This window comes from Nanorana parkeri, unplaced genomic scaffold, assembly GCF_000935625.1.
Source record: "Nanorana parkeri isolate BGI_ZX_2015 unplaced genomic scaffold, ASM93562v1 scaffold344, whole genome shotgun sequence".
NCBI lineage: Eukaryota > Metazoa > Chordata > Amphibia > Anura > Dicroglossidae > Nanorana > Nanorana parkeri.
Window position 1 is genome coordinate 1029513 of NW_017306612.1, and position 21305 is coordinate 1050817.

General features: G+C 47.2%; 1 protein-coding gene across 1 annotated transcript in view; it reads left to right on the forward strand.

Moving 5' to 3' along the window:
* Positions 1-21305, forward strand: part of TTC7B (tetratricopeptide repeat domain 7B) — a 112451-nt gene that overhangs the window by 17573 nt on the left and 73573 nt on the right. Inside the window, exons 5-7 of the mRNA XM_018558519.1 lie at positions 15665-15743; positions 19847-20019; positions 20889-20952. Of these exons, the coding sequence (XP_018414021.1) occupies positions 15665-15743; positions 19847-20019; positions 20889-20952 (316 nt within the window). The remainder of the gene's footprint in view (positions 1-15664; positions 15744-19846; positions 20020-20888; positions 20953-21305) is intronic.

Sequence of the window (21305 nt, forward strand, 5' to 3'; positions counted from 1 at the left end):
GATGGTATTGTAACCAGATAATCAATGTTATTCACCTCACCTCTCATTGGTCACAATGTTATGGCTCATCGGTGTGTGTATATAAAATTTCTGCTTTTTATTGAACACTTTCATCAAACAAATATCTCCGGTACATAAAGTGTTGGTTGGTGACCAGTTAGGTGCACACTTCCTGTAATTGGCAAGTCAAACACACATTTCTTTTCCCCAAGATGCCCAAATCTGGCCGGAGACATAAACCTTCTTTTGTTATTTAGAGGGAATATCAGTTACAATATAATACAATTATATGGAAGAGAAATGAATCCACGTTGTAGGGATCCGTCAGGAGAGGTTTGTCCTGAGGGGGGAGCTGTGATATAAAATTATTTGGGATCGCTGATAAGGAAGCCGTGTTGAGCTTTGTTTTAGTGTCTAAGGTGACACAACCCCTTTAAATCTGGTAGGTGTGCAGATCAGGAACCGTGTGTGGTGTGCTGTCATACCCGGAGGGGTAAAGGAAAATGAACACCGAGCAGTCATCAGAGTTCATTTTATCCTTCTTCAAAGCTTGGAGACTCATTCATCTGTTCTTATCAATTCATTTAAAGCTGAGGTGTAAAATGCTTATGTTTTTTGCCTTCCCTGGTCCCTACCTTAGCAACATGCTAAACCTTTCCGTCTTCATTACATGCGTTAGTTTAGACCTGGTAATGCCACCACTTGGTCGCTATGCTTCTCTATGCAATGCAGGCAGATCATGGCTGGTGGGAGGGGCCGGCAGGGTGCTGTACATAGCTTCCTGAAAACATCACAGCACCCTGCCTCAGTACTCTTCTCTCAAGAGCCTCCGATCCCTGGAGCCTTTCTCCCCCTCTGCGGCACTGATCTAAGGTCCCTGAGTCCCCACGTCCAATGCACAGTGTATGGATGCGTCACTAATTACCCTTGATTAATCCTCTGAAAGTAAAACTGTAGTGATTGCGTTGTCACCCCCGAGTGGATTTCTCCATTTTTGGTGGAATAAGCAAGGGTTTCCTCTCCTGCCCAAGAAAGGCAGTACTCTGCTACTGTTCTCACCATTCAGAGCTCTCCATATATTTTCATGGAGGGTGGAGAGATGCAGATGTTATATGTCTTCTAGTCTACTTCCCATAGGCATGATACCAGTAGATGGGTGGTGGTGGGACATCTCCAGGGTGCAGTGAAAGCCCAACACCAACTCTTTCCCACTCGAAATGCAAATGGTTGGAATGTTATATGAACCTCCTGAACTCAGGAGCCCGGCCCCCGGAGTCTCTTGGAATGCTTCATGATCAATCGATAAACGGTCTAGTAAAGTCTTGTTAATGATTTTCACTTCCAAGAGTAAATTCCATCTGCAGATCCTCACTCCAAGTTTTGAAATGTCAGATTTTTGTCTCAGTGTGTGTTTGTGTCAATGCGTCATCATCATCATCCTATAATCTCATAATCCCGGAGTGAGTAATGTGTATTGCACCCTATAGGTTTAACCCCGACCAAGGACACTGTCATTGGGGTTTATTTGTCCTCCTATGTTTGTGGATGTCTTTCAGGTTCTTCTGGGGTTCTTTTTAGAATGCAAAAAAAAATGTACTCGATTTGATCAGCTTCTCTCAACCTTTTAACATGAAGGAGCCCTTCAAATAACTTCCAGATGTCACGGAACTAGGGCTGCAACAACTAATCGACATAATCGATTATAATCGATTATAATCGATTATTGAAAAAGTTGTCAACTTTTTCAATAATCGATTAATCGGCTTCTGATCAGTTGGCCCTGTTCACGGCTCCACACACGCTGCGCACCCCACCTCCTCCCTAACTCACGCTCAACGCTGCCAGACCCGCATCCACGCTTTACACGCCGCACCTCCTTCCCGCCTCACACTCACCGCCCGCCCACATTCTCCATCGGCACAGGGACGCGGGGAGATGTAGTAAGGAGGAGCAGGTGTGGGGGGATGACAGCGGCAGATTGACAGGCCCGATCTCAGAAGCAAGTTGCTGGAAGACTGCTCAGGTATAAGCCTGCACTTTCCCACACGTGGTGCTCTATAATGTATTGCTGGGATTTGTATTCCTCTATAGCTGATGGTACATTGTGCTGTATATTATACATAGGAATACAAATCCCAGCAATACATTATATACTGTATGTATAATGTACTATTGCTGGGATTTGTTGTACTCTATAGTTGGTGATATTCTGCACTGCGCTGTATAGAGGACTACAAATCCCAGCAATAATACATTATACAGCGCCATGTGGAATTCCACCAGCTATAGAGGAGCACTACAAATCCCAGCAATAATACATTGTACAGTGGTGCACTTCCGAATACCACTGGCTATAGAGGACTACAAAACCCAGCAACAGTACATTATACAGCGCAATGCAGAATACCACCAGCTATAATGTACTATTGCTGGGATTTGTTGTGCTCCTCTATAGCTGGTGATATTCTGCATTGCGCTGTATATTGTACTATTGCTGGGATTTGTAGTCCTCTATAGCTGGTGCAATTCTGCATTGATTGCTGTATAATTTTACACTTTCCATTTCACTATATTGCACACCACACTTTTTTTTTTTCTTTTTTACTTCCACCGCTCCAAGCTTGCTCCTGTCAATACAAACTAGTAGTCCATCACTGGAGCCATTTTTAAAAATGTATTTGATTGTTTATCCGATTAACCGATTAATCGAACTTAATAATCGGCTAACTAATCGATTTTGAAAATAATCGTTAGCTGCAGCTCTACACGGAACTCCTGCTAATTAACATATCAATGGCTTATTATAGTGAATCAGCATAAACAGTAGACTGTCAATTGTGTTCACTTACATTGGTGGCACATGGATAAGGGCCCCACTACATTGGTGGTCAGTGAAATGCTCCATTTGAATGGTTGCCAGTAGGGTAGGGACCCCTTAGATGGGTGGTCAGTGGGAGAAGAATCACTTTACCATGGTGGTCTTTGGCAGAAGACCCCGTTACACTTGTCATTGGGAGAAGGACCCCATTACACTGGTGTTCAAGAGCTTGATGAAGGGGACCCTGCGCGGCCCCCGAAAGTGCTTGTTCTGATGACATGTTTCAATAAAAGCACTTTGGATTTCAAATCTCTCTGGTGTGCTGGTGACATTTATCTACTAACATTGGGGGAAGGACCCAATTACACTGGTAGTTATTGGGAGTAGGGCCCCATTACATTGGTGATCATTAGCATGAGGATTCCATTCCAATGGTGGTTATTGGGATAAGGATCCCATTTCAATGGTGGTTATTAGGATAAGGATCCCATTACATTGGTGGTCATTGGGATACGGATCCCATTACATTGGTGGTCATTGGGATAAGGATCCCATTACAATGGTGGTCATTGGGATAAGGATACCATTACAATGGTGGTCATTGGGATAAGGATCCCATTACAATGGTGGTCATTGGTATAAGGATCCCATGTCATTGGTGGTCATTGGGATAAGGATCTCATTTCATTGGTGGTCATTGGGATAAGGATCCCATTTCATTGGTGGTCATTGGGAATAAGGATCCCATTTCATTGGTGGTCATTGGGAATAAGGATCCCATTTCATTGGTATAAGGATCCCATTTCATTGGTGGTCATTGGGAATAAGGATCCCATTTCATTGGTGGTCATTGGGATAAGGATCCCATTTCATTGGTGGTCATTGGGATAAGGATCCCATTACAATGGTGGTCATTGGGAATAAGGATCCCATTACAATGGTGGTCATTTGGGATAAGGATCCCATTTCATTGGTGGTCATTGGGATAAGGATCCCATTTAATTGGTGGTCATTGGGATAAGGATCCCATTTCATTGGTGGTCATTGGGATAAGGATCCCATTACAATGGTGGTCATTGGGAATAAGGATCCCATTACAATGGTGGTCATTGGGAATAAGGATCCCATTTCATTGGTGGTCATTGGGATAAGGATCCCATTTCATTGGTGGTCATTGGGATAAGGATCCCATTTCATTGGTGGTCATAGGGTGAAGGGACCCATCGCGCTTTTGTCATTGGGAGAAGGGACCCATTACAATGCTGGACATTAGGATAAGGGTTCCATTACGTTGGTGGTCATTGGGAGACCATTTCATTGGTAGTCCGTGGGAGAATGCTTCTTACATTGCTAGTCAGTCGGAAGAATGCCCCCCTCGCATATTACTATTGATGTTACTTACTCAAGAGCAGAAATTGCTTATTGCTCGAGGAACCCGAGAGTTCCACAGACCCATGTTTGAGAAAGGCTGCTATAGTCTGTGTGTAGGACTGAGATGGGGACATAAGATTGTAAGGACTTAGCGGAAGGGACTGATGTGGATGGATCAATGTTCTCAGTGAAGTCAGCTGACTTGAATGATTTGGTTCATTAGACATCATGGACTTTCTTAAAGGGACACTAATGTTCAAGTTTACGTGTGTGTATATGTATATAATCTATACTTCCTGTCTGTATTTATTCATCTAAACAACTTGTGATTGCACACAATGCCTGCCAAACTCCCGCCCTTGCTTCCCGTGGAATGGGCTTTCAATACTTTGCCACTGAGCCAGAATGATCACACAGCCAGGGGAGTCAAGGCCGTATTCGCCCCTCCCCACTACAGTCTGTATATTGAAGTGACCCTGCCTCCAACTCAACAAAATTCAGGTAAAGATGCTATAAATCTACTCATCGCCCTTTGTCGGTCCCTCGCTCTTTATAAAGCCACCTATTCAGGTGTGTTTGCATGCATTTGCACATACAGGCTACCGATACTTTTATTTAAAGCTGGTTTTAATTAGATCCCAGCATAGCAGGATTCTGCTTTTTAGAGATAAATAGTGCAATTGAATCCAGTTTACCGTTTGATGTGGACCACGGCGCTATGTTTCGTCCCATTGATGAGCTCCGCCGTGTAATAATACAGTAGAAAGCGCACAACATCCACAATCAGTTGCTACGATCAATAGGATGTCACTTAGTCTGCTTTGCGCGCGGCAACTGCCGCAGTCGTCGAGTCTGACCATTAATTGCAATGTGCGCTGGATTTGGGGCAAATGCAATTTTCTGCAGTTTAATGAAGATCAAACATCCTGGCTTTTTTCGCTAATGGAGTCGGCTATTATTTGGAGGTCATTGCCATTCTGTAAACGTTATAAATGAGAGCACTTCCCGCTCTCAGACATGTAAAAATTAAAAAGCTTTATCATCTCGCCGCTGCCCTGATCCCTTTTTGTTCGGGGGAAACGCTGCACCGCGCTGCCTATTAGCGAGCGGAGAGAGGAAAACAACCGAGATGGAGAATAAAAGGCGAATGCCGCGTAGATCATCAGCAGCATTCAAGTCGTCCTTTTATTATGTAAACTGAACATAAAAATTGATTGAAAATTTCCCTTTTTTTGTTGTTGTTGTTCCATGTGGAGTCTTGTGATTGACAATTGTCAAATTTTATCTATGGACATTCAAAAATAAATCAATCAAGACATCTGCAGATTAAAGGCGTCCCAGCATGTCCTCTCCTGTTATGACATCAGCATTGTAATAGGAACACATAGTAGAGTTGTTGTTGATGATGATACAATCAAAGCTTACTTTAAAAATGTCCTTTTATGTAGTGAGCGCTGCCTTCTGTCTGCCCATCACTTCCAACAACTTCCTGGATTCCCAGTGTGCTCTTTCCCTGCTGCTTGATGTGATGCACTCATGACTTCTTAAAAGTACATATCCCATCAGGCATTGATAGGCATGAGAATGTTACATTGTTCAGACTAGGGATGCACCAATACTAGTATCGGTATTGATGCCGATACCGAGTATTTGGGCGAGTACTCATACTCTCCCAAATGCTCCGATACTTATCCCGATGCGGGTGTGACGGACTCCCTGATACCCCGACTGGATATCTCCGTCTTAAAGGAGAACTATGAGGTGAGTGCTTTTCCCTCACCTCATAGTTCTAGCCGACCTGTTATAATGAGACTGTCACAGGTCGGCTCAGTAGATCGGGAAGTGAGCGAACACATACCGGCATTCGCTCACCTCTCGATCCTGTCACGGCTCTCTGTATTCCCCCCTCCCCGCTCCGATCCTCCAGCGCTGACTGGCAGAACGGACGGGGGAGGGTGCAGGTACAGCTGGCTCTGCCTCTAGATAGGCAGAGCCAGCTGTCACTCACGCAGCTGGGCGGATCCAGACATAATTGTCGGGATCCGCTTCAGCTGCGGCGTCTCAGTATACCGCTAGCTGTAGCTCGCGGTATACTGAGCCTAGGGTGACGGGAGGACGCTAGTTTGTGTCCTCCCGTTACCCTAAGGAGAACTATGGGGAAAGAACACTGACCTCATAGTTCTCCTTTAAACCTGTTCCCTGGGTGTTGGAACCAGAAGCCAGTGAATATAGCATGAGCTTACCCCAAGAATCAGACAGCACTGAGTTTGGAGTGGAAACATGAACTGGTTTATTGAAGAAAGCACACAGAGTTTATACCTCACAGAATCAAATAAGAGTTTAGTGTGTTCCATTGACCAATCCCCTCCCCTAGACAGCCGGATGCCGCATTGGAATTCCTTAATTAGATAAGCTTGATCACATCACTCTAAACAATGGCCACTCCAGACAGCCTGCTGCCTTCACAAAAATGGTTAAAATCAAGTCAAATAGTGACATGCTCTCTCTCTGTAAAATATTAAATAGGAAAACACACGCAGCAAACACAGGACTCCGGGGCAATAAATCTCTGCAGCCCTAGGTTCGTCACAACCGGAACTTCCGGTCAGAGGGAGATTTCCTCTGACCGGCAGTGCTGCGAAGGACCGTGGAGAATCAGGTAGCCGGTCCGTGGGTAATGACTCATGGCTCGGTTTCCTGATTGGCCAGGAAGCCGGCTTCCCAGCTAATCAGCATGGAGCCAGCTTCCCGGCCAATCGGAAAGGTGGGCGCAGGTAATGACCCACTGTACGGCTTCCTGATTGCTCGGGAAGCCAGCTCCATGCTACCAGAAGTATCGGCGAGTACTGAAAGATAAATATTAGTACTCGATACTGAACAAAACATCATCAGTGCATCCCTAGTTCAGACGTTGAGTTGTAGTTTAGAAGGCCGGCTCTGTGAGAGTGCTGGTATTTACAGGGCTGAGTGAAATGGTGTCGGTGCATTGAGGACGTACATCCTATAGGCATCTTCAATAAGTAAGTTTGCAGACTTCTAGATGGATCTGGTTATTAGGAGCGGTGGATGGAACTTATGGAAATTCAATATAGGAATACAGATTTATTTTTCGTTTTCGGCCATATACACGGAGTGGCCAGATTATTATGACTCCCCCATCAGTACTTCGTTGGGCCGCCTGGTGACTCCACGAGATGGTGAAAGGTGATGCGAGGAATCTGACACGGCACTGTTACCCTTCTGTTGTCTTGTAACTTTACATTGCCGCTGTCTTTTTACTTCTATTTGCATTTACAGACGTCAGATTTGCATTTCTAGACAGTAATATGTTCCTCTCTGCTTAGCTGTGCCCATGTACCCGGTGCACCCATCATTCCCTATAACCCGGAATAGCTTTTCAGGGCGTCTCGGCATGAACACGCGGCCTGACTCTGGCCAGGTCACAGCAGCAAAAGGAACAATTGCTGAACTACGGGGGGGTGGGGGGGTTTGGTTCTATAATAAGAAGCTGATTGCAGAACACGGCACAGCTCCAGGTTACGTTGCTCTTCTCCTCTCCGTTATTTAAGTGCGTCTGAGAATCTTGTGAAACACAAGTGTGAACTTTGGCCTCCTTATGTAAAGTATTAAGTCGGATTACTTCTGTAAGTTCCATTTAGCTGCTAAATAATGTTAAACTGAGACATGTGCTTCCTGCTGGTCGGCCCTCTTCAGCGGTAGATGCTGAGAATTGTCGCTGTTCTCCGGGGTAGGAAGATACTACAGGTCCAGCACAGATGGGCCACCATAGTGGGTTCTTATAGCTCCACCATGGACGGAGTACAGCGCACAGACCATACAGCAGCCTTCCTCAAAGTGTGTTTGTTTTTTACCCCAGAAGAACCCTTGAAGTCCTTTTTTAGTGTCTCAGAAAACTCCTAAAAATAATTTTATTTCCAGCTCATGGTACATTAACGTGGATTGTAGATTTATAAATAAAATAATAAATAATGTGGCGTATTTAGTGAATGTGGCGACCAAAGCAAATCATTTAACACTTCCCTGAACTATATGACAAATTATTTTCAGTGGCAATCCATGAAACAATAATAACCAGAAAAGAAACCGACATTAAACATTATAGCGTCCCTTCACATTGGTGGCCTGTGGAGAAGTGACCCTTCACATTGGTGGTCAGTGTGATGTTTCGTTACATTGGATATCATTGGAAGGAGTACCGTAGATTGGTTGTTAGTGTAGAAGGTACATTGGTGGTCAGTATAGTGTTCTCTCACATTAGTGGTCAGTGTTCTATCCTCTTAAACTAGTAATCAGTGAAGTGACCCCTTCCATTGGTGGTCAATATGATGTTTCTGTATATCATTGGAAGGAGTACCTTAGATTGGCCTTCATTCTAGTGTCCTCCTACATTTATGGTGAGACAGGAAATCATGGTGGTCAGTGGAGAAGTGACTTCTTCCATTGGTAGTCAGTGTGATGTTTCATTACATTGTATATAATGGGATGGAGTACCCTAGATTATGGTCAGTTGGAGAAGGACCCCTGTACATTGGTGGTCAGTGTAGTATTCTTTTACATTGGTGGTCAGTGGAGAAGTGACTCCTTCTATTGGTGGTCAGTGTGATGTTTCTTTACAATGTAGGTCGGTGGGAAGGGTACCCTAGGATTAGTGGTAGATGGGAAGGCCTCGCTTTACATTGTTGGTCAGTGTTGGGTCTTCTTACATTAATGGTCATTGTTGGATCCGCTTGAATTCATGGTCAGTGGAGAAGTGACCCCTTCCATTGGTGGTGAATGTGATGTTTCTTTACATTATATATTGTCATTGGTGGTCAATGAGAAGGACTCCTTTATTTTGGTGGTCAGTGTTGTCATCCTAAATTAATGGTCAGTGTACTATCCACTTAAATTGGTGGTCAGTGGAGAAGTGACCCCTTCCATTGGGGGTCAGTGCAATGTTCCTTTACATTGTATATCATTGGAAGGAATATCCAAGATTGGTGGTCAGTGCTGAAGAACCCCTTTACATCAGTTCTCAGTATAGTCTTCCCTTCCATTAGTGGTCAGTGTGATATCCTCTTATATTGGTAGTCAGTGAAGTGACCCCTGTACATTGGTGGTCCGTGTGATGTTCCTGTACATTGTATATCATTGGAAGGTGTACTTTTAGATGAACGTTGATTGATTCGTCCTCCTACATTTATGGTCAGACAGAAGATCATTCCGTCAATGCTCCACCAACCCCAAGCAACCTCTGCAGGAACTGTAAGTTTCCACGGAACCCTGGTTAAGAAAGCTTACTCTACAGGATAATGATTTAGGATTACTCCATAAGGCATTTCAAATGGTGAGGGACATTGGATGTCTCGCAGTAGCTTTCATAACTGGCCCAGTGCGCTTTGTAATCTGCAGACCTTAAAAAGTTCCTTTCAGGTTCCAATCCTATTAAATGAACCTGTTAAGTGATTAAAGTGGTTTAACAGTTAAAGTGACATTAAACCCTCAGATTTTTTAACATAAAGCAATACTGTAATGTGCGCCTTACTGTAATCCATGGTAGTTTCCCTTCTCTTTGCTGCTCTTCCTTCTAAATCCTCATGTCTTCTCATGCTTGGGGAGAACTTCCCTTTGCAGCTGAGTGCTGGCTCAGGTTGTGAACCTACACACAGACACCATGTATCCATTCCAGAGACAAGGCAGTCTGCTGCAAAACAGAAGTTCTGCCCAGCATGAGAAGAGATACGGATTTAAAAGGAAGAGCAGCAAAGAGAAGGGAAACAACCATGGATTACATTGAGGCGCACATTACAGTATTGGTTTATGGTAAAGAATCTGAGGGTTTAATGTCACTTTAAAGGAAACCAATGCGGAGAGATTTATGTCGGCTGGTATTGCTGCCAGGCGTCCGAAGATGCTAATTGCCTGGATGTTGCGCTATTCCTAAGTAGGGCTGCAACGAGAGAGAGTGTTTTTTTTTAATGCAACCAATCGATTCGTTGAAAAGATAATTGGGGAAGTAATTGATTATGAAAATAATTGTTAGCTGCAGCCTTTTTCCTCAGTCTTTTAGTATTTTCACAATCACTGACCCAGAACCAGATAACGTGCGAGAAGATTATTTGCACGAGGGAAACGGACTCGAGGGTGTGAACATTTTATAAAAATACTTGTCCAAGGACTAAAGCGGAGGCCCAATCTAGTTGCAAAAAATAATTGCAGCCAAAACCGTATTTAACCGTACTTAGAAGTGCTTCTCATTGGTCAGCGCGGTCACCTTACCAACGAGTGTTCGAAATTTGGGAGTGAAATTCAAAATCCATAGCTCAGGGCTGCAATGGATGGCCATACAGATAGTACCAGAGGAGGGGAAGGACCATTCACCAAAAGATAAGTATAGCTGGGGGGGAGGGAATGGAAGTGGTATGGGGGCACACAATGCCCTAACCGTGCATGCAGATGGCAGGGGCTGCGGAGATGGTTTTATTTGATGTTTTTTTTTTTAATTTACCTTTTTCACTTTTTTTTTTAATTCATTTTTTTTTCACTTCACTTTATTGCTATCACACAGGGAAAACAATTCTCCTATGTGATAGCGTTTGTAGGTGACAGGCTCTCTTAATACAGAAGATGGAGTACAGCATTGTGCGGGATCTTCTGTACATCCCGGCTTGTGACAGCTGAGACAGGAAGTGCTGTGAGAACACACTAATCACACAGAGCACATTGGAGAATGTACATTCTCTGGTCTGCTCCCCGCTCTCCATCCTATAGTCATTTGCCGTGGTCCGAGTCCCCCAGAAGAGCAGGGCACCCCTAAAACCACGGCAGGGAGGTGGAAGGACAAGCAGGCTGCTACAAGTGATCTGGGCGGCTGTACAGCTGCCCAGATCACTTGTATAAAAAGAGCGGCGATGGCTCCCCCTGCTTGCCTGCAACAGGGCTAAATGTAGAAGACAAAAAACACCTGCCCGGCGCCCGGAACTGCATGTCCCAGGCATCGGGGGATAGGAATTGGGCACCCGAGAGCCTAAAAATCTCACTCCTGCAGATTCCAATGACAGCGATTTTGTTACAAGAAATGAGATGTACCATTGACTTCACACGGGGGGAGGAGGGACAACAAATGTCAGCCTTTTCTAAGTCCAGAAATCTTCCAGCTGAAAGAACTTGTTAGGAAAATGTCTCCTAAGGGGTCGGATTATATTTCGTTGCGGATGGGGAACGAATCTGTAAAAGTAACGGTTCCAGAGAGCGTAGCGTGCTGCGTGTAATGGTTATCGGCGGGACATCTCGTCGGGTGGTTTGATCAAGGCCTTCTGTAAACGGATATCTGGCAGATCCGTGCCGGCGCCAATTTACTAAACGCAGCTAATTAGAGGCATTAGCAGCTCATCCTGCACCACGCAGACGTGGAACGCATTGCCAAACGCTGGATGCGGCACCTCGTTCTCCTCCCTAATGGATTCTGTTGACCTATAAACCAATTTCGGCTGTTTTCTTTTTATGCCGGTTCGAGCTAATCGGGGTTTTTTTTTTTTCTTCTCCACAATAACATTTTCCGCTGTAGATTGCAAACGTGACTTTGCATCCAAGATTCTCATCCAAGTGAAATTTTTTTATGAGCGCCGTGCAGGCGGAACATTCGGGCAATGCATCTTATTAAGCGATCATCGCGTCTGCCAAGCTTCCCTTCCAATTACCTTTTTGTGAGAAGGCGAGAGCCGTCCTGTCACATTCCGCTCGGAAAGATAGTTCTCTCACCTCCCGATCTACTGAGCCGACCTGTGACAGTCTCATTGTCAGCTCGGCTAGAACTATGAGGTGAGTGGAAAGCACTCCCCTCATAGTTCTCCTTTAACATTGCTTGCTGGAAGCAATGCATGATGGGAGATGTAGTCTTGAGAAATGGAGATTGCGTCACATCAAGCTGCAGGGAAAGAGATGCAAAGCACACTGGGAGTCCAGGAAGTTGTTGGAAGTGATGGGTGGAGACTCTGGCAGATTTTAGGCAAGTAAAGAGAAATAAAATACATTGTATGCAGATTTTTGGGATATCGTAGGACAGAACTCCAGGTATTGATATCAGCAGTCCAACCTTCCCACCCATCTTGCCATCATCGTAATTGGGGATGCACCGATATCGGTATTTCGGTACTCGCCAATGCCAAATACTGATACCGGAAGTTCCATTAAGGAAGCCAGGCGGCATGTAATGACTCGCTACCCGACTTCCCGATTAGCAGGGAAGCCGTCTCAATGCTTCTCGTCACCAGGTGACAAGAAAGCATGGAGCCGGATTTCTAGCCAATCGGGAAGCCGGGTGCCGTGTAATGATGCAGCGCCTGCTTCCTGATTGGCCTGAAAGCCGGCTCCATGCTCCCTCGTCTCGAGGTGACGACGGAGCATGAAGCCGGCTTCCCGGCCAATCAGAAAGCCGGGCACTGCGTCATTACTCCGTGCCCAGCTTCCTGATTGGCCAGCTTTCCGACCAATCAGAAAGCCGGGCAGCGAGTCCTTACACGCTGCCAGGCTTCCTGATTGGCCTGAGGGAGCATGAAGCCGGCTTCGCTGCCAATCAGGAGGCGGGGCAGCGTGTAATGACTCACTGCCCGACTTCCTGATACCGGAAGCTCAAGTATGAGCACTCGCCCAAATACTCGACTAGTATCGGTATCGGGGCATCCTTAATAGTGATGGTACACATCCATCTGATGGGGGTGCTGTAAGAGAAAAGAACTGCTGAAGTTTAACTTCCTTAGCCACCTCTCCTCCTCTTGCCTCTTGATTGGATGATGAGGGAGCAGCAGTGCACTGATACCCTCCATGTTAGACTGACTGCATGGAGGATTGCTGTAGAACCCGTTCTTCCCTCTCTCAATACTGCTGAGCAGGAGATTTGGGGGAAAATGTAGTTCCGTGCATTTTCACCCAAGATTCACATGTTTTTCCAATTGAATCCATAAAAAAATGTGTGAATCCTGGGTGAGAACATTGACCTCTTATTTTCTGTATTGATGATTACAAAACCTCCTGGATCAGTGGCGGTCAACTTACCTGATATAGGGAGTAGTGATGAGCTCGGGCGTGTTCGCAAGCGCCTCGTGCCGAGCCCGCCAGGAAGCCGAAGGGCCACTGATGATATTCAGTCATTGCAAATGCTACAGAAAGCTGTCCGAGATGGACGACATGATCACTGGGGGAGGGGAGACTGAGGAAATGCTTCCACCTGCCTGCAGCAGACTGATCACTGAGGGAGGGGAGACTGAGGAAATGCTTCCCCCTGCCTGCAGCTGACTGATCACTGGGGGAGGGGAGACTGAGGAAATGCTTCCTCCTGCCTGCAGCAGACTGATCACTGGGGGAGGGGAGACTGAGGGAATGCTTCCTCCTGCCTATTGGTTGAACTCGATGGACTTGTGTCTTTTTTTTCAACCTGACTAACTATGTAACTGATGACATCATCTCAGCCCGGGCAAAGTCACTGACTGGAGGATGGACGGTTATAAGTTATTTGTAGTGTAGTCACCGCTCCAAGCTCGCTCCCGGGATGGACTACAATCTCATGTTTAGTTTACTAATTTGCATTGAGATTGTAGTCCATCCCGGGGGGCGGAGCTTGGAGCGGTGACTACTTTACAACACACACAGGGACTATGGGGAACAGACATAGCCACCCTCCAGGAAGGAAGGACAGTGTCAGAGATGATTGGAGGATCTACAGCCGAGTGATACACAAATAAGATACATTGTTGCTCGTAGTTTGGGGGGATTTGGATGTATATTGAAGTTTGACCTCTGGAGTTCGGTGTCGCTTGGGCCAGAATGAAGCCAGTAATTGCCGCATTGTGAGCCGCCATCCCTCTGGATGTGTATTTAAGTTCCAGAAATAAAATGGATGGCTTGTTAGCCGCTCCGTGGCGCGGTTCTGCCTGCGGGGATTTTCATTAACCACAATTCTCCTCTCCTGATGGATGACACGTTATTATTTCATCAGCTTTGCCCGCGGGAACGACGTTCCGTAAATGTTAAAATTCAGAGATGAAAATTTTAAATCTCCGGCGACTCCGTGAACAGAACCTGCCAAGCGAACGAATGTTCAGGCGGGAGAACGTCTGCTCCGGGCCGGCCCGCTAGATAGATCCCTGTGCTGGACCTCCTCTGATTGGCTCTGGATATGAGGCTGTCGCTGTTCCCGGGTTCCAGATCTCTTCTGTATCTTGTACAGTGCACAGAATCTCTCTCTCTCTCTCCCCCCCTCTCTCTCCAATGGGCATTAAGATTGAAGACTTTGATCACTACAAATTCCCAATCCAGACTGGTTTCTGCTCAAGTGTGTTATGCGAATCTTCCAGTGTTCAGTACAGTTTAAAAAAAAAAAACACTAAAAATAGCTGCAGTAACTACACAGATCAACAATACTACCTAATGACTTGCATGAAGCCCAAAGGCTACAGACAATGCGTTCAATACACTAAATAATGTGCTATTTTATGTCATGCCTATCACCCCTCTTGCTCTCTCTCACCCCTCTTGCTCTCTCTCCCCCCTCTTGCTCTCACTCACCCCTCTTGCTCTCTCTCACCCCTCTTGCTCTCTCTCCCCCCTCCCAACCAACTAATCGGTAATGAGAATAGTTGACAATTATCGGATAGTTGGTTGCATCCCTAATCAACTTTACATTTACTATAACAGCGTGTCCGTAAAAAAAAACTGAGAATCAAAGAGCTTTTCCCCGAAACTATATTCCCCGATGTGTATCTAAAATGTGACGGGACCTCGGCACTGCTCCTCTGGGTGAAGATCGTGTTCCCTGTGCTGGGTGGGCAATACTCAGACAATTGTCGGCGCGATTTCTCTTCTCGTTTTGATGTTGAAGATTTCTGGCGTTGTATTGTTGGTATGAAAATGTAGTTTATGTTCGTTGTGCTCCATCAGACGGGGGATGGTAATGTTCAATACGTAGGAGGTAAGGTCCTCTCCATCAGACGGGGGATGGTAATGTTCTATACGTAGGAGGTAAGGTCCTCTCCATCAGACGGGGGATGGTAATGTTCTATACGTAGGAGGTAAGGTCCTCTCCATCAGACGGGGGATGGTAATGTTCTATACGTAGGAGGTAAGGTCCTCTCCATCAGACGGGGGATGGTAATGTTGTATACGTAGGAGGTAAGGTCCTCCATCAGACGGGGGATGGTAATGTTGTATACGTAGGAGGTAAGGTCCTCTCCATCAGACGGGGGATGGTAATGTTCTATGCGTAGGAGGTGAGGTCCTCTCCTCTCCATCAGACGGGGGATGGTAATGTTCTATACATAGGAGGTGAGGTCCTCTCCTCTCCATCAGACGGGGTATGGTAATGTTGTGTACGTAGAAGGTCCTCTCCTCTCCATCTGATGGCCTTGTGTGATCTCCCCAGTCCAGCAGACGCTTCTGTGATGGAGTCCAAAATTCATTCATGTTCTCCTATTAATCCAGGAACCTGACACGAGGAGTCGGCCGATTCCGGGAAATTCTGAGGGCCGTAGAGACCAGAACCACCCAGAACCTGAGGATGGTGAGAGGATCAATTATGTTCTCCTGTGTGATGTTCTGTACTTTGTTATGGTATAGAAGCGCTCTCTAGAACCCATCTCCTTCATTGTGTCCTCAGTCTCTAACCATCTCCTCCATCATGTCCTCAGTCTCTAACCATCTCCTTCATTGTGTCCTCAGTCTCTAACCATCTCTTCCATCATGTCCCCAGTCTCTAACCATTACCTTCAGCATGTCCTCAGTCGCTAACCATCTCCTTCAGCGGGTCCTCAGTCTCTAACCCTCTCCTTCAGCATGTCCTCAGTCGCTAACCATCTCCTTCAGCGGGTCCTCAGTCTCTAACCCTCTCCTTCAGCATGTCCTCAGTCGCTAACCATCTCCTTCAGCGGGTCCTCAGTCTCTAACCCTCTCCTTCAGCATGTCCTCAGTCGCTAACCATCTCCTTCAGCGGGTCCTCAGTCTCTAACCCTCTCCTTCAGCATGTCCTCAGTCGCTAACCATCTCCTTCAGCGGGTCCTCAGTCTCTAACCCTCTCCTTCAGCATGTCCTCAGTCGCTAACCATCTCCTTCAGCGGGTCCTCAGTCTCTAACCCTCTCCTTCAGCATGTCCTCAGTCGCTAACCATCTCCTTCAGCGGGTCCTCAGTCTCTAACCCTCTCCTTCAGCATGTCCTCAGTCGCTAACCATCTCCTTCAGCGGGTCCTCAGTCTCTAACCCTCTCCTTCAGCATGTCCTCAGTCGCTAACCATCTCCTTCAGCGGGTCCTCAGTCTCTAACCCTCTCCTTCAGCATGTCCTCAGTCGCTAACCATCTCCTTCAGCGGGTCCTCAGTCTCTAACCCTCTCCTTCAGCATGTCCTCAGTCGCTAACCATCTCCTTCAGCGGGTCCTCAGTCTCTAACCCTCTCCTTCAGCATGTCCTCAGTCGCTAACCATCTCCTTCAGCGGGTCCTCAGTCTCTAACCCTCTCCTTCAGCATGTCCTCAGTCGCTAACCATCTCCTTCAGCGGGTCCTCAGTCTCTAACCCTCTCCTTCAGCATGTCCTCAGTCGCTAACCATCTCCTTCAGCGGGTCCTCAGTCTCTAACCCTCTCCTTCAGCATGTCCTCAGTCGCTAACCATCTCCTTCAGCGGGTCCTCAGTCTCTAACCCTCTCCTTCAGCATGTCCTCAGTCGCTAACCATCTCCTTCAGCGGGTCCTCAGTCTCTAACCCTCTCCTTCAGCATGTCCTCAGTCGCTAACCATCTCCTTCAGCGGGTCCTCAGTCTCTAACCCTCTCCTTCAGCATGTCCTCAGTCGCTAACCATCTCCTTCAGCGGGTCCTCAGTCTCTAACCCTCTCCTTCAGCATGTCCTCAGTCGCTAACCATCTCCTTCAGCGGGTCCTCAGTCTCTAACCCTCTCCTTCAGCATGTCCTCAGTCGCTAACCATCTCCTTCAGCGGGTCCTCAGTCTCTAACCCTCTCCTTCAGCATGTCCTCAGTCGCTAACCATCTCCTTCAGCGGGTCCTCAGTCTCTAACCCTCTCCTTCAGCATGTCCTCAGTCGCTAACCATCTCCTTCAGCGGGTCCTCAGTCTCTAACCCTCTCCTTCAGCATGTCCTCAGTCGCTAACCATCTCCTTCAGCGGGTCCTCAGTCTCTAACCCTCTCCTTCAGCATGTCCTCAGTCGCTAACCATCTCCTTCAGCGGGTCCTCAGTCTCTAACCCTCTCCTTCAGCATGTCCTCAGTCGCTAACCATCTCCTTCAGCGGGTCCTCAGTCTCTAACCCTCTCCTTCAGCATGTCCTCAGTCGCTAACCATCTCCTTCAGCGGGTCCTCAGTCTCTAACCCTCTCCTTCAGCATGTCCTCAGTCGCTAACCATCTCCTTCAGCGGGTCCTCAGTCTCTAACCCTCTCCTTCAGCATGTCCTCAGTCGCTAACCATCTCCTTCAGCGGGTCCTCAGTCTCTAACCCTCTCCTTCAGCATGTCCTCAGTCGCTAACCATCTCCTTCAGCGGGTCCTCAGTCTCTAACCCTCTCCTTCAGCATGTCCTCAGTCGCTAACCATCTCCTTCAGCGGGTCCTCAGTCTCTAACCCTCTCCTTCAGCATGTCCTCAGTCGCTAACCATCTCCTTCAGCGGGTCCTCAGTCTCTAACCCTCTCCTTCAGCATGTCCTCAGTCGCTAACCATCTCCTTCAGCGGGTCCTCAGTCTCTAACCCTCTCCTTCAGCATGTCCTCAGTCGCTAACCATCTCCTTCAGCGGGTCCTCAGTCTCTAACCCTCTCCTTCAGCATGTCCTCAGTCGCTAACCATCTCCTTCAGCGGGTCCTCAGTCTCTAACCCTCTCCTTCAGCATGTCCTCAGTCGCTAACCATCTCCTTCAGCGGGTCCTCAGTCTCTAACCCTCTCCTTCAGCATGTCCTCAGTCGCTAACCATCTCCTTCAGCGGGTCCTCAGTCTCTAACCCTCTCCTTCAGCATGTCCTCAGTCGCTAACCATCTCCTTCAGCGGGTCCTCAGTCTCTAACCCTCTCCTTCAGCATGTCCTCAGTCGCTAACCATCTCCTTCAGCGGGTCCTCAGTCTCTAACCATCTCCTTCAGCATATCCCCAGTCTCTAACCATTACCTTCAGCATGTCCTCAGTCTCTAACCATTACCTTCAGCATGTCCTCAGTCTCTAACCATCTCCTTCAGCATGTCCTCAGTCTCTAACCATCTCTTCCATCATGTCCTCAGTCTCTAACCATCTCTTCCATCATGTCCTCAGTCTCTAACCATCTCTTCCATCATGTCCTCAGTCTCTAACCATTACCGTCAGCATGTCCTCAGTCTCTAACCATCTCCTCCATCGTGTCCTCAGTCTCTAACCATCTGTCCCATCGTGTCCTCAGTCTCTAACCATCTCCTCCATCATGTCCTCAGTCTCTAACCATTACCTTCAGCATGTCCTCAGTCTCTAACCATCTCCTTCAGCATGTCCTCAGTCTCTAACCATCTCCTTCAGCATGTCCTCAGTCTCTAACCATCTCCTTCAGCATGTCCTCAGTCTCTAACCATCTCCTCCATCATGTCCTCAGTCTCTAACCATTACCGTCAGCATGTCCTCAGTCTCTTACCATCTCCTTCAGCATGTCCTCAGTCTCTAACCATCTCCTCCATCGTGTCCTCAGTCTCTAACCATCTCCTTCAGCATATCCCCAGTCTCTAACCATTACCTTCAGCATGTCCTCAGTCTCTAACCATTACCTTCAGCATGTCCTCAGTCTCTTACCATCTCCTTCAGCATGTCCTCAGTCTCTAACCATCTCCTCCATCGTGTCCTCAGTCTCTAACCATCTCCTCCATCATGTCCTCAGTCTCTAACCATTACCTTCAGCATGTCCTCAGTCTCTAACCATCTCCTCCATCGTGTCCTCAGTCTCTAACCATCTGTCCCATCGTGTCCTCAGTCTCTAACCATCTCCTCCATCATGTCCTCAGTCTCTAACCATCTCCTTCAGCATGTCCTCAGTCTCTAACCATCTCCTTCAGCATGTCCTCAGTCTCTAACCATCTCCTCCATCGTGTCCCCAGTCTCTAACCATCTCCTTCAACGTGTCCTCAGTCTCTAACCATCATTAAACATACATCATGTGATGTGGCTCCCCTGGGGATGTTGGGGGCCACAGTTGAGGCCTCCTTTTATCTAGTAAGTTACTTCAGACGGATCTAAAACATTTAAAGGGGACTGTGCCAACCAAACACTCGTCCTTAAAGCAGAGATATAGGCAAAGACGGGTTCACTACCTCCATGCTGTCTGAATTTAGCAGAAAGTAGCTCCCTAATACTGATCCATGACCCCCCAGGGGGCCCCTCTTCCGGGTGTGACGATCTCCGTGTGTTCCTGATCCCTCCTGGGAATTCTGGTACTTGACTGTAAAATGTGCCCCCCCCCCCAGTGACTCTGGATTAGGGACTCATTGACAAGGGCCCGTCTGCTTCCCACACTGTGCGGACCTCGGGTGTTACTCCCGGTCTGGATGTCCTGCCCCGGCTGCCAGCACGGCTCCCTTACATGCGTGTTCCTGTGACGTTCTCGTGTATCTTTCTTCCCATCGATTTCCTTTTTATATGAATTGTGAATTGCTTTTCCTTGCAGACGATCGCCCGGCAGCTGGCAGAGATTCTCCTGCGAGGGATGTGTGAGCAGAGTTACTGGAATCCATTTCAACAGCCGCCCAATCAGTCACCCTTAGACGACCCGCTGCATCAAGGCTACAACACAAAGAGCTATGCACTGAGCCGGAGGCCCTGGATCTATACGGGGGAGAGGTGAGTGTGCGGTCCCTTTGTGTCCTGACCCTCCGCTGACCCCCCCCTGTGCTTTCCTCTGAACATTATAAAGCTGAACTCCACCTTACAAGGAAAACTCCACCCTACACATCCAAAAATGATTTAAAAAAAGGAATATAGCGTGCACAAGTAGTACACAAGGCAGATTTATCAAAACTGGAGCAGACAGAATCTGGAGCAGTTGCCCATGGCAACCAATCAGCTTCTCTCTTCAGTTTGCTCAGGTTAGATTTGAAAATGAGACAAAGAAGCTGATTGGTTGCCGTGCAAATCTGCTCCAGTTTTGATACATTTTCCCCAAAGGGAACATTATTAAAATATTACCTTTTCATTTAAAACTGAAGCCGCTGTTCAATGCGATATGACGACCTCCGAAAATTTCACTTCCTGCTTCTGTGATTGGCTGACTGATTTTGACATGATCATCTGCACTAATATTCAAGTAAAACTTTTGACATCCCCTGCAACAGGAATTTCTTTTTTGGTGACATACTACCTAGGACCCCTGGACCCCCATCTCCTAACCATCCACCCCGGTCCCTCAAGGGGCCCTGCCCCTCAAAGGGCCCTGTCCCCCAAGTGGCCCCAGGGCAGGGCCCTCAAGGTCCTCGCGTGGTCCCGGGGCCCTGTCCTTAAGGGGGCTCTGTCCCTCAAGTGACCCCGGGACCCTGTCCTTAAGGGGGCCCTGTCCCTCCAGTAAGAGCGATTCATTCCTGTGTGCATGCAAGCCTTAAAGTCACATGTTCAGTGTGCAGTAGACCTGCGTTTATTATTGGGCCCGATGACTGCAGTCACGTGACATGTTCTTGGTTTGATATCCTGTCTTTCTCTCCTTCTTTGTCTTGCAGCATTTTCTGCCCCCAGGAGAACACGGAAGAGGCCCTGTTGCTGCTGCTGATCAGTGAATCCATGGTAATAGGATTACTTCAACTGTCACTCCCTCGCTAAAACCATAAGAGATGAAGGGATGGGAGAGATTTCACTTCCTGTCCCAGTGACACAACAGGAATAGAGTGGAAATCTCTACAATCCCCTGTCAGACAGTTGTCACCCGCACAGGTGTCCCCAATGGTAGAGTTCCCCTCCATTCCTGTTTCTGAAAACTGTAAAATTTTTGTCCTCCATCACTTTCTGTGACACACACACACACACACACACACACACACACACACACACAGCAGTAGAAGATATAATGAGTCCATGAGATAATGGGAAGGACCCCAGGAGCTGACTTACGCAGCACATTGGCTGCAGCGTTCTCTTCA